This window comes from Otolemur garnettii, unplaced genomic scaffold, assembly GCF_000181295.1.
Source record: "Otolemur garnettii isolate 467f Iridium unplaced genomic scaffold, OtoGar3 scaffold00005, whole genome shotgun sequence".
Taxonomy (NCBI): Eukaryota; Metazoa; Chordata; class Mammalia; order Primates; family Galagidae; genus Otolemur; species Otolemur garnettii.
This window is the reverse complement of record NW_003852400.1, coordinates 12,169,864-12,182,801: the sequence shown is the minus strand read 5'-3', so window position 1 is coordinate 12,182,801 and position 12,938 is coordinate 12,169,864. Positions and strand designations below refer to the sequence as shown.

The 12,938-nt window shown below is 34.1% G+C and overlaps 1 protein-coding gene across 1 annotated transcript in view; it reads left to right on the top strand.

Annotated features, from left to right (window-relative positions):
- SEMA3A (semaphorin 3A) overlaps nt 1-12,938 on the top strand; it is a 213,821-nt gene that overhangs the window by 155,758 nt on the left and 45,125 nt on the right. Inside the window, exons 7-9 of the mRNA XM_003782631.2 lie at nt 7,563-7,705; nt 10,167-10,281; nt 10,374-10,443. Coding sequence (XP_003782679.1) covers nt 7,563-7,705; nt 10,167-10,281; nt 10,374-10,443 — 328 coding nt within the window. The remainder of the gene's footprint in view (nt 1-7,562; nt 7,706-10,166; nt 10,282-10,373; nt 10,444-12,938) is intronic.

Here is a 12,938-nt window from a genome sequence, read left to right as displayed (position 1 = left end):
TGTTTACTCAGTGTTTATTGCAATTATCATGACTCCGGGTTTCCTGCTTCACATAATAGCATTGGCCCGAGATTATTAAGTGTGGTTCTCAGTTTCCGCCATGTGCTCAGGCCATCGCCAACGTGCCCCAGTATCTGTAAAGACAAAGTTTCTTACCCAAAGGCATATCAGTTAAGCTATCCTCCTGAGAAATTTCTTCCCTCCTCTGTTTACTTTTTACCATGTTTACACTGCAGTTTTATGCCAGCAAAATGAATGCACTTTGATCTTGCTGAAATGGATTTCGCCACTTTCTTTTGATGTTCGGCTTTTAATACACATCTCTGATGACATCCTGCTGCACATCACAAGAAATATTTTCCAATTAATTTCATAAAGATGTTGTTAAATCATTGTCACTTGGGATGCTGTGAACTTAGGGCTGAAGAACAATGTAGAAAAGCATCTAGAGTGGTAGGGGTGCTATAACTGTTTACATTCTGGAAAGATATGTGTATTTGTGTCTGTTAGTCTCAATGGGCTCAACCATGTTGAAATTAAGAACCATTTCTGGGGGCAGTGCCTGTAGCTCAGTGGGTAGGGCACCAGCCACATACACCCAGGCTGGCAGGTTTGAACCCAGCTGGGTCAGCTAAACAACAGTGACAACTGCAACAACAAAAATAGCCAGGCCTTGTAGTGGGCACCTGTAGTCCCAGCTACTTAGGAGGCTAAGGCAAGGGAATCACGTAAGCCTAACAGTTTGAGGTTGCTGTGAGCTGTGATGCTATGATACTCTATGAGGGAGACATACTGAGACTCTATCTCAAAAAAAAAAAAAAAAAAAAAAAAAAAAAAAGAATTATTTCTGGATAATGAAAATAGGTAGTCTACCCTTTAATAGGTTACAGGACACATATTTGAAAAGAAAACCAAACTAGTGGGTTTGAGTTTTCCATTGCCTCTTGCCATTTGATGGGAGTCACTGAACATAGGATAGCTCCCTTTCTGAATACTGTGAATTTCAGAGGTTGCCAGGATGAACTACTAAGTAGGGCTATCTGAATGAATTTTGATAAACTATTTTTCATGGAGAGTTTTTGATGACAAGGCAAGTTATTGAATTGTTTATAGTTTCTCAGAACAGTGGAACTCTCTGACCTCCACTGAATACGTTGGTTTTAGCTACATAAAAAGGAGAAAAGTATTTTCTGTTATTTTAATCCTATAGAGAAAATTTAATTTTGAGACCCTGCAAACAGAAAATTAATTTTACTGCATTAAACATCTCATGAATGCAAAAGATCAAAGACAAGAAAAGCTTCTTCTAGGTCAAGAGAATATTCACAAAATTTTAGAAAAACATTTTGAAAACCTGCTATTATGAAATGACTTGTGCAAATAGTTGAAATTTAAAGAAATATGTATGAGAATTTCTTTAACCAAGACACTAAACTTTTTTGAGTCTATGATTAACTCAACCCATCTAAACATCTTTAATCGTCCTAAAAAAAAGTTAAGTGTAATTTCATCGTTCATAATAAAAAACTACACATTTTGGCTAAGGAGATTCATTCATTCAAATTAGCTTAGCTTGAAAGAAATAAAAAAATGAGGGCAATCAGTTTATAAGAAGACAGGGGAAATAAAACCAGTGATTAAAATAGGGCTTTATAAATTTTAATTGGGGAATATGCACCAGGTACCAAGGAATGTTTGTCTGTTAAAAGCCAATAGACATTACAACATGGTTTAGAGAAGGTGAAGCCAGAAGCAGAGAAAACAGTATGAATGTGGCAGCCAGGAAAAAAAAGGTAAGTGTCTACATTTATGTAGTTGCAATGGGAAAGATTAAAAATGAACTTTGGAGAAAACTTTGCTATACACGTATCCAGACACTAAAGGTGCAAGTTTAGGAATATAGGGAAAATATGAAAATAGGATTATATAAAATGAATTAAACGTTATAAAAGTAGAAGCAAACATTCTTTCCATGTTATATGAATAACATGTTTATAAAGATTGTAGATAAGGCGTGTTCTAAAATGGTAAGCCAGTTCATTAAAGGATAAAAAAACATGAACTGTGGTCAGTTCTACTGGAAAAATATGTCAGTTTTACTTTGTGGATGATGCACAGTGCCTTTGGTTTATTTTCTACATTAGGCATACTGTGAATAATGTGACTGATGGGGGTTCTCATTTGCCTCTTCTGTTAGAAAACTTGGAGCCAAAATTGTGACCCACTTCAAGTATATGTATTAGTCAATGTGGTATGTACTTTCAGCCTTAGTACTGACTCAGAGTAGCATTAGTTTCTCTTTTTTTGTCTGTTATATCTTAATTTATGCTAATTTCTCATATCTATGATACCTGAACTTTGTTCAGGGAAGCCCAACTATTCATAAGAGATGAGGTCTCACTCCGGCTCAGGCTGATCTCAAACCTGTGGGCTCAGGCAATACACCTGCTTCAGCTCCCATGTACTAGGATTACAGGCGTAAGCCACCATGACAGGGCCAGAAAATATACTTTATAAGTGCATTTCTATTATGCATTTTCCGTAGTTCTGTATGGATATCTCAGAGGAAATAGATAATTACAGGTAGAGGACCAGTTATATCACGCCAAAAATATTTGAATTGTCCTGGAAAAATTAACACTATAAGGCAAGACAAGGAAGTGAATATTAGCTCATTAAATAGGAAAATCCAATTTTAAGTTAAAATTGTAGTTTATTATATCTCAGACAAGAAGCAGTATCATTAATTAGCCAAAGTAAGCACCTAAACTTTCAACATAGTTTTGGCATCTTAATGGTAGCTTGTTTATGTCAGCAGCAAATAAGCTTGGGGAGCTTGTGGTGATGAAATTGCAGAAGTGTTTTCCACAGCTTGTTGAGAATTCAATATTTTTTCTTGCAAGAAGTAGTCCAAAGCCTGTAAGAAAGAGTAGTCAGTTGGTGTAAGGTCAACATGATGAGTGATAGAGTTTTAAATCTAGGTTCTATAGTTTTAGTGGTGGTGTTTGTACAACAGAGTCTTGTAAGAGGATTGGCCTGTCTCTATTGACCAATCTCAGATGCTTAATCACAAGCATCCTCATCCACTGGTTGCAGTAGACATCTGTAGTCAATTGACCAATAATTCATTGACCAGGTTTCTTGAAGGTGTAGTGGATAATACCAGTGTTGGACCAGTAAACAGACACCATTAGCTTTTTTTTTTTTTTGATGACTATTCAGTTTGGGACTGTGTCTTGGCACATCATCTTTATCTAACCATGGTACTAAATGCTTATGATTGTCAAAAAGAATTTTTCATCACACGTAATAATATGATGGAGAAACGAGTCACCTTTATTTCATGACAGCAAAGAAAGATGATTTCTCTTCTGATATTCATTTAATTCATGCAGAACTCATCCATTTAGCTTCAATACACCTTGCTGATTTGTTTCAAATCATCCAATATTGTTGGAATAGTGATGTCAAACCTTGCTGCTAATTCATATGTAGGTTAAGCTGGATTCACTTCCACTATAGCTTTCAGTTCATCATTATCCCCTGTGGTCTCAAGCCTCCCAGATGGCTCATTTTCAAGATTAAAATCACTAGAAGGGAACTTCACATACCATTGATGTATTGTGCCTTCATTCATCACCTCCTTCCAAAAACCTTCTTGATATTTTGAGCTGTCTGTGCAGCATTAGTTCCATGATAGAAGTTATATTCAAAAATAACATGAATTTTTGACTTAGCCATGGTTTCCAAAAAATTGCTCTAAAAAACAAAATTTGAAAGATGATTATAATTCAAAATGTGCATTTAAAGAAGGAGGTTGTACTTTCACAATGAAATAAAAAACACACAAGAAGTATCAAAGTGAAATATGTAAGATAACAACTGTCAAACTTAGGAAATCAGACATTGCTTACTTAATAATCTAATAGCAATAGATTTGGTAATAAATTTAGGAAACAAAGAATTCCTAAAAAGACACAAAATATTTAAGGTATATCTAGGACTTTATGATGACATTGACCAAAATGAAAAAAGGTAAGAGCAGATACCGTTTTGAAAGGAAAGTTTATGAGTTCCTTCTTAGGTCTAATAAAGTTACAGTGAGATGTCTAGGTAGAAACTTTTAGTCAGAATGATGAAATACATAACTGGATCTAGAAGAAAAAAGAAAGGCTGATATAGTTTGGAAGCTAAGGAACTGAATATATTCTCAAAGAGAAATAAGCAAAAGAAATTAGGAATACTGAAATAATGTAAGAAATACTAGGAGATGATTTCATGTATAGGAGTCAAAGAAAATAAAAGCTACTTGAAGAAAAATTTAGGAAGTGTTTTTATTTAGAGATTTCAGAAAAAAGAGTCATAAACAAAATAGCAAAGTTTAGGTCGTTGATAATTCAGGTTCAGGGTCATAGAAATCATAAGCAGCCAGTAAGCAATAAAAATTTTGTTTGAAGCATTCACCTTCAAACATACCCAGGTCTATAGAATCAAATATTGAAGAAGTGCCTGGGACTGAAGGCCCCTCAGCAATGAATGTACTTGATAATTTGCTTGAGTTATTTCTTATTAGAGTCCACATTTGTAAGATAATAATCAAGATTAATAATACCTTCTGTCATGCCCAAACTCCAAGTTAAGAGAACATAAGAATCTACAAATATAAAATGTTTTATTTATTGTCAATTTTGTGCTACTAACATTGTTTTTGCTAAACTGTCACTTTCTGAGAACAAGGGATATATATTATTCATTTTGTTTTTACATGATATGTTTATGTATTTATGATCTAATAAAGGTAGTTAAAATTATTTAAGTTATTCAAGGTCTGTATTAACAAGTGCACTAATTTGGGAGGTAATAGTAGACCAAATTCTTCCACTATTTCTTCAATATTAAAGCATAAGAATGCATGATTTTGCAATTTGAATTGTATAGTTGAATAATAATGAGATACCCAAACTCAGCATGTGATAGAGGCATCCTTTCAGGATCATAATAATTAATGCTAATAATCTGATACACTGATTAGTATTTTACAAAGATGTTCTGCATGTTTTGAGCTTAAAGTATTTGTTTTTATATGAGCCATTAATGATAGATAAGGTGCAGGAAACCCACTTTGAAGTAACTCCATTTAAAATAAACCTAAGTTGAAATTAGACATCTGAGAAGTAAGAGTGGTTAAGAGTCTTGCCAAAGCTCCCAAAGTTGCAAGTGACTAAACTGTCATTTCACGTAAAGGTTTGTATTAGATAATATATTATGTGTATTATGCACACACATGTATTTCTAGGAGGTTCATTTTATCCATGTGGTAGTAATTTTTCACTTTTGACAATAATTCCTAACATGTCGCATTAATTATTCTGCTTACTATTCCTCATGAGATAAGTAGAGATATCTAAATATATGTATGCATCTGAACAAGTAGAAATTTATGAACAAAAGCAACCTTTGCAATAGTTGTGGTTCAGGTTATATCAATGTATAGTTTTCTGTATCTTTTAAAAAGCTTGAGCTAAGCAATGGCATTTTAAATTACTATCCTCTTATTCTTGTTAACTGGCACACTGAACTTTATGGATAGGTAATATTTCACATGTTTTCCATTACTTAGGGAGTCTATGTAATTTGCCTGAAAAGGACAATAGTGTAGTGCTGTGAAATATAATGAATGCACAGTCCCAGAGCAAACCTTAAACGAAGGTTACAAGCATAAAATGCAGTACAATAATGGTTATTCACAATTGCAAAGATCAGGATTAAATAACCTGAATTAAACATGGATTAAGCTAGTGTCAAGGTTCTGATCACTTTCCTGGTCTCTTAAAAATGGTGCTAACCTATATGGATATTATTTCATTGTTACACTGATATTGTAATATACTGTGTGATAAAGATAGATTATTGTAAGAATTGAAATGTCTGCAAAGTCCTAAGTTCTTTCAGTGAAATAAATTTAGCCTCATAGCACATTACACATTAAAGCCAGGAAGATAAATCTTTTATGTAGTTCATTTAAGTCACAGCTATATCAACCCAGGTAATCACAAAATTATCTTTTGAAGTGGGGCTCTAAATATTGCTGATGCACATTCTGCATAACCTAAGCAGTCTAGTTTTCCCCCTTTGCTCTTTTCCTTTGTCCTTGCCCAGATTAACTGCCCATCACATTTTAAGCTCTAAGATCACAATATCAAACAAAACATGGCAGGTCATTTCTCATTGAACTAATGTTCCATTTGGGTAATGAAGGAGACAAAGATTAGATAGGTGGATGGATGGAGACGAGAAATGTGAAAATGTAAGATGTGAACAAAGATCTGAGTAAAAGTAGTGATCCAACTTTGAGGACTTATGAGGGTACAGTTACACATGGTGGAAAACTCTGGGGAGAACTGAGAGTTCTTGACACATCGGAGGACCAGGAACGGGGTGGTCATTGCTGGCTTAGAGTAAGTTAGGGAAGGGAGAATGAGGAGGAAGAAAAGGCATGAGTGATAACAGAAACCAGATCATAAGTGGCTTTGGTTATTGGAGGATTTATATTTTATTGTGAATTGGAAAGATATAGAGGATTTGGAGAAGGAGTGTTGGATCAGTGGTTCATTCTGGCCATTTTTTGAAGACTAAGGTTGGTAAAATAGAAACAAGGAAACTAATTAGGAACCTATTTTAATAATCAGGCTGGCAATGAAGTTTCCTAGGAGGAGGAGGTAATAAAGGATGTAATAAATAGGCTTATGCTGATAAAGATATTGTGGGGTATGAAAGAAAGGGAGAACTCAGAGGTAACCCCCAGGCGTTTTTGCCTGAGTAGCTAGGACAGTGATAAAAAATTAAAAAAAAAAAGACATTCATTTTTTTTATTAAATGATAGCTGTATACATTAATGCAAACATGAGGTACAGTGTAGTATTTTCATATACAATTTGAAATACTTTCATCAAGCTGGTTAACATAGACTTCATGTCATTTGCTTAGTCATTGTGTCAAAACATTTATATTTTAGTTCTAGAAAAGTTCACTTGTACCCCTGTTAGACAGATATATAGGTGATCTTTCCAGTCACCCTCCCACCACCCAGCCGCCCTTCTCCCCTCCCCTTCCCCAGCAACAGGAGAGGATACGTTACCTTGTTTTACATGACTCTCAATTTTCTCTTCCTACCCAGTCTTTGATAAAAACTGAAATAGACCAATGAGTAGTTTGATTTTAATTTTTTATGCTTGAAAGTAGTAATAACAATGGTGACATCATTTGCTAGTACTTAACAGTTCAGAAAATATTTAATATCCCGTAATACATCTACAGTATGTAATCATACTAAGGATTTTTGTACCTATTCCTACCTTTCCAACCAAAATGAACAAATTTTTCTGGAGATAAAAGGTAAATTGGAAAGGACTGTATAATACATAAAGAAAAATTAATATGAAACTAGGGAAAGATTGGTTTCTTGAAATATATCAAGTAAGAGTTAAGAGAAAGAATAGACTGTAATAAATGCTATTATTTATTACCTGTGACTTAATGTTTTTACTATAATTTTCTCCCAGATCCAAGATTCATTAGTGCTCACCTCATCCCAGAGAGTGACAATCCTGAAGATGACAAAGTATATTTTTTCTTCCGTGAAAATGCAATAGATGGAGAACACTCTGGAAAAGCTACTCATGCTAGAATAGGTCAGATATGCAAGGTGAGGTATAGAAAAAAAAATGAGGATGTCATGGTGCAATCACAGTTTCATTTTTTAAAAAATGTTTCACCTGTGTGTTTGTATTAAAAAAATGTTAAATCTTTGAACTAATATTTAAGTGGTAAAAAATGATTGAAATTTATAGCTCTTCATAGTCAAACATGCAGGTAGAGATTGTGAAGTAAATGGCATTATTTAATAATTACATTAAATGATCCTGGTTTGAAATTCTAGAATACTAAAATATCTTCATTTTTACCTGGAAGAGTATAACTAAAATTTCCTATAAATCTTATATGTTTTGAATGCATATTTGTTTTGCTGGAATATGTGAAGTATTAATTTATGAGAGAAAAACATAATTTCAATTAAAAATTAAATTAAAAAAGAGAAAAACATTATAGGCTATTATTACAGATTAATGATAGGATCCTATGTACACATGTGTACACACATAATTTTGAAGCTTGAGCTTTCACTGGGGTGTTTTGTTTATTATGTGGAGTGACATCGTGTAATATTGCATTATGATGTTAGATGTATAGAATCAAATTACTCAACCACTTAGGGATCAATCAGTCTCATCAATATGAAGAGAGTGGAGCCTATATGTGTGTGAACAAAGTCAACTGTCAGTATATGTTAAAGCATCCTTCAAATAAAGGAAAACATGAGGATAGTTTTAATAATTACCTTTAAATGGAATTCTTTCCTTCTAAGGAAGCATCATGAAATCTCAGCAATCTCTATTTTTTGGGTTATAATGTATAAAATCAGATAAGCAAAATGGAAGTCAGTTCTATTTAAAAGGAACATGTTCCTTTAATTTGTATATATGCTCATAAATAATATTTTAAATGATGTTGTGGTAAATACATACCATCATCATAGAATTTATTGTTTAGGTTAAAACTCAGTTTTATTTATAGTGAGAATGCATTTTCAAAATGTTCTCTCTGGAGGAAATGTCCTTTATTAAAACTTATGTAAATATTTTCTCTACATGCTATCTGTAAAGTCTAAATTGCTTCCACTCTAAGCTTATTCATTATTTGATGATAGAATGCCTTCGTCAGAGATGTATTTTCCATCTCGTTTACAAGGCATGACTTTATCATCCATTCAACATGTCCTCATAGAGTGTGTACTGTGTACCGAGCACTGGCTGTAAACCAGCCTGTGTAGGTAAGATCTCAAGAAATACACAGTAGGGTGCTGCCTGTGGCTCAAAGGAGTAGGGTGCCGGCCCCATATGCAGGAGGTGGGGGGTTCAAACCCAGCCCCGGCCAAAAACTGCAAAAGAAAAAGAAAGAGAAAAAACGAAATACACAATAGTAATACATGAATATTAATGTTAGTTGCAGACAGGAATGGAAAGTGAAATGATTTTTTAAAAAATTATTTATCTTAACAAAAATCATATATACAATACGTTTTGTATTGTGTACAATATGTTTTGAAATATATGTACATTGTAAAATGACTAAATCAATATACCCATCATCTCTCATTCTTTGTGGTGAGAACACTTAAAATTTATTCTTTAAAATTTCACTGTCATTTATACTCATGATGTTGTGTGATAGGCCTCTTGAACCTGTTCTTCCTATTAACTGAAATTTTGTATTCAGATATCTTCCTACTCCTCTCACCAATCCCTGGTAATCTACTCTCCTCTAGGAGCTCAACTTTTTTACGTTCCACGTATAAGTAAGATCCTGTAGTCTTTGTCTTTCTATGCCTGCCTTGTATCATTCAGCAGAATGTCCTCTGGGTTCATCTATTTCGTTTCAAATGAAAGGATTTCATTTTTTACTTTTATTTTTCATTATAAATTGACAAATCATAGTTGTCTATGTTTATGGGATACAGAGTGATATTATGATTTATAAATATAATGTATAAAATAAAATCAAACTAAGATATACTTCACCTCAAATACTTTCTTTTTTCTTTGCAGTTTTTGGCCGGGGCTGGGTTTGAACCCACCACCTCTGGCATATGGGGCTGGCGCCCTACTCCTTTGAGCCATAGGCGCTGCCCCAAATATTTATTTTTTTATGGGCAAAACATTTGAATTGTGCTGTCTAGGTGATTTTGAAATGTGCAAGACATTATTTACTATATTCACTGCACAGTGAGCAAGGATTCGTCTTGCCTGTTCTGTTTCCTTCTTTCTAAGGTTACATGGTAGTCCATCAGGAATCTAGTCCATGTTTTCTTTATCCGTTTGTCTGTTGATAAAGTTACCTTTTAAGGGATAGTATGAGTAGTCCTTTGAATTAAGTTTGAGTAAGTGATTTTACCAACCATTTAATAACAAGTGATAGGTACTCATATCTAATCATTTAAAATGATTACAGAACTTTTAGAAAACAAAAACATGTATTTTATGTAAGAGAAATATTTGCAATTCTCATTTGCATTCGCTCTGCCTAACACCGGTGTGTTCTCTTTGAAGAACGACTTCGGCGGGCACAGAAGTTTGGTGAACAAATGGACAACGTTCCTCAAAGCCCGCCTCCTGTGCTCAGTGCCGGGTCCCAACGGCATCGATACTCACTTTGATGAACTGCGTAAGTCGCTAGTGGTGGTGCATAGAGAACATTTGTTCAGACGTTACCACAACCATCAAAAATGCAACTTTGCCTAATTTTGTTTTAAACAGAGGATGTATTCCTAATGAACTCTAAAGACCCTAAAAATCCAATTGTATACGGAGTGTTTACAACTTCCAGGTAAATAACCTTTTACTTCCTTATTGTCATATGTACTTCGCATTTTCAGGTGCTATCCAAGTACCCATGATGTGTGAAAAGTTATTTTTGAAAGACCAAGGAGTTTATTTAACCTTTGAGCTTTGTGTATTCGTGGATGACTGAAATAAGTTATGAACTTTCCCACCAGATGGTTACCATGTGAATACAGAAACAAAATAAATCTAGGAATACCACAGCAGCCCGCGGGCCTTCTCCCATCACTGTCTTCTCCACATCTAGAATATTTGTGACATTTCCCCCACTCCTACCTGTGGAATGAAATAAAGTAGAAATTCACATACCACTTTGCTAAGTAATGATAGAATTAAATTGCTTTAGGTACTTTAAAAAGTATCACAGGAATGGAAGAAAAAGTATCCAATGCACACACACCTATTGTGAAACTAATTTAAACCTTTTTATATGAAAGCTATAACCTAATAACAACCTAAGGATATGGGAAGGGGGGAGGGAGGGGGGAGGGAGAGGGATTCGAGGGTTCACTTCTGTGGTTCATCTTGCAAGGGTACAAGTGAATCTTTCTATGAGTAGAATATGAATGTTTTGACATAATAACTAAGAAAGTTACATGAAGGCTATGTTAACCAGTTTGATGGAAGTGTCTTGGATTGTGTATGAAAACACCACACTGTACCCCCAAAGTGCATCAATGTACACAGTTACCATTCAATAAAAAAAAAAAAAAATTATTAATATAACAATTCAGGATGTTTTAGTTACATACAGTATTTTTAAAGCTTTTAAAGTCAGTAAATAGATCCTCCTTTCTATCAATTTACTCTTTTTATTAAGATTCCATTAAGTATTTTTATTGACTACCTTATAATCCAGATTTTTAAAATAAGTATTTGAAAAAGAAATAATAAAAGCAAAATAAACAACAGTAACGAGAACCTTTGAGCTCTACGTAAGCACTAGGTTTAATCCTATGTCAAACTCAAGCTTCATCCCCCTTGTCGGCTTCACCCTTCCCCCCCTTCCCCCTCTGTCTTCCTTTCCTCCCCGATTTCCTCCTCCTTCCTTCTTTCCTCACCCTCCTCTTTTTCCTTCCCTGGTCTCTTGCTCTGAAGCATCCATTGTCTCCCTCCAGACTACTAAATTCAGTGTAAAGTTCACATTACCTGGGGTTGTTGAAAACAGCACACATACATATATTTACATGCATATGAAGAGAGAGATGCATTGGGATATGGATAAAATGTTTAAAAAATAATTCGAAATCAAAAAGAAAAATATTGTCAGTGACTTGATAAGATAAAATTAACTGCATTGCTCAACAGTAGTTTATTCTGTAAAAGCATTCCAAATTGCTTGGGCATTTTTATTTAACAATTTAAAAAGTAACACATGAAAATTAAGAAACCCAAATTACTAAAATGATACAAAATTATACATGCCTACCTATTCCTCCTTTTGGTATAATAACAGCATGACTGGTGTAAGGGATGTGGAAGTTTAAGTTAAATGAATGTTAACCCCTTCCTTCTGCTGCCCCAGTGCTCCGTGCAGTGGTTCTCAGACTGGAGCATGGATTAGAATTGCTAGACTGTCTGATACGATCAGATTGCCATGCCAGCTCCCCAAAGTGTCTGAGTCAGTACAAATGGGATTTCTAACAAGTACCCAAGTGATGACCATATGGTTGATCTAGGGACCATACTTTGAGAGCCACTAATTAAGGTTAAAATAATTTCATCTCTCTAATTCAGTGGGATGGATTTTTGTATGTGACTGAGTCTTTTTTTTTTTTTTTTTAAATCATAGCTGTGTACATTAATGCAATCATGGGGTACAGTGTGCTGGTTTTATATACAATTTGACATATTTTCACCAAACTGGTTAACAGCCTTCATGGCATTTACTTAGTTATTGTGTTAAGACATTTATATTCTACATTTAGAAAGATTCACATGTACCCTTGTAAGATGGACCATAGGTGTGGTCTCATCGATCACCCTCCCTCCACCCATCCTCACCCCTTCCTTCCCCCTCTTCCCCATATTCTTGGGCTATAATTGGGTTATAGCTTTCATATGAAAGCTATAAATTAGTTTCATAGTAGGGATGAGTACATTGAATATTTTTTCTTCCATTCTTGAGATACTTTGCTAAGAAGAATATGTTCCAGCTCCATCCATGTAAACATATAAAAGGTAAAGTCTCCATCTTTCTTTAAGGCTGCATAATATTCCATGATATATATATATATATATATATATATATATATACACACACACCACAATTTATTGATCCATTCATGGGTCTTAAGAGTTATAAATAATATTCATCAAGTCATTCAATGATGGCTGATTTCATCAATAATAAGCAAAGTATAGATTAATGGAAAAGGAATGCATAACATAAACATTAAAAACTGTGATGTATCAAATGTGGATAATTTTGTATTTATTCTATTATTAAAATGCTATTAAGTCTATAAATATTTACTTGCG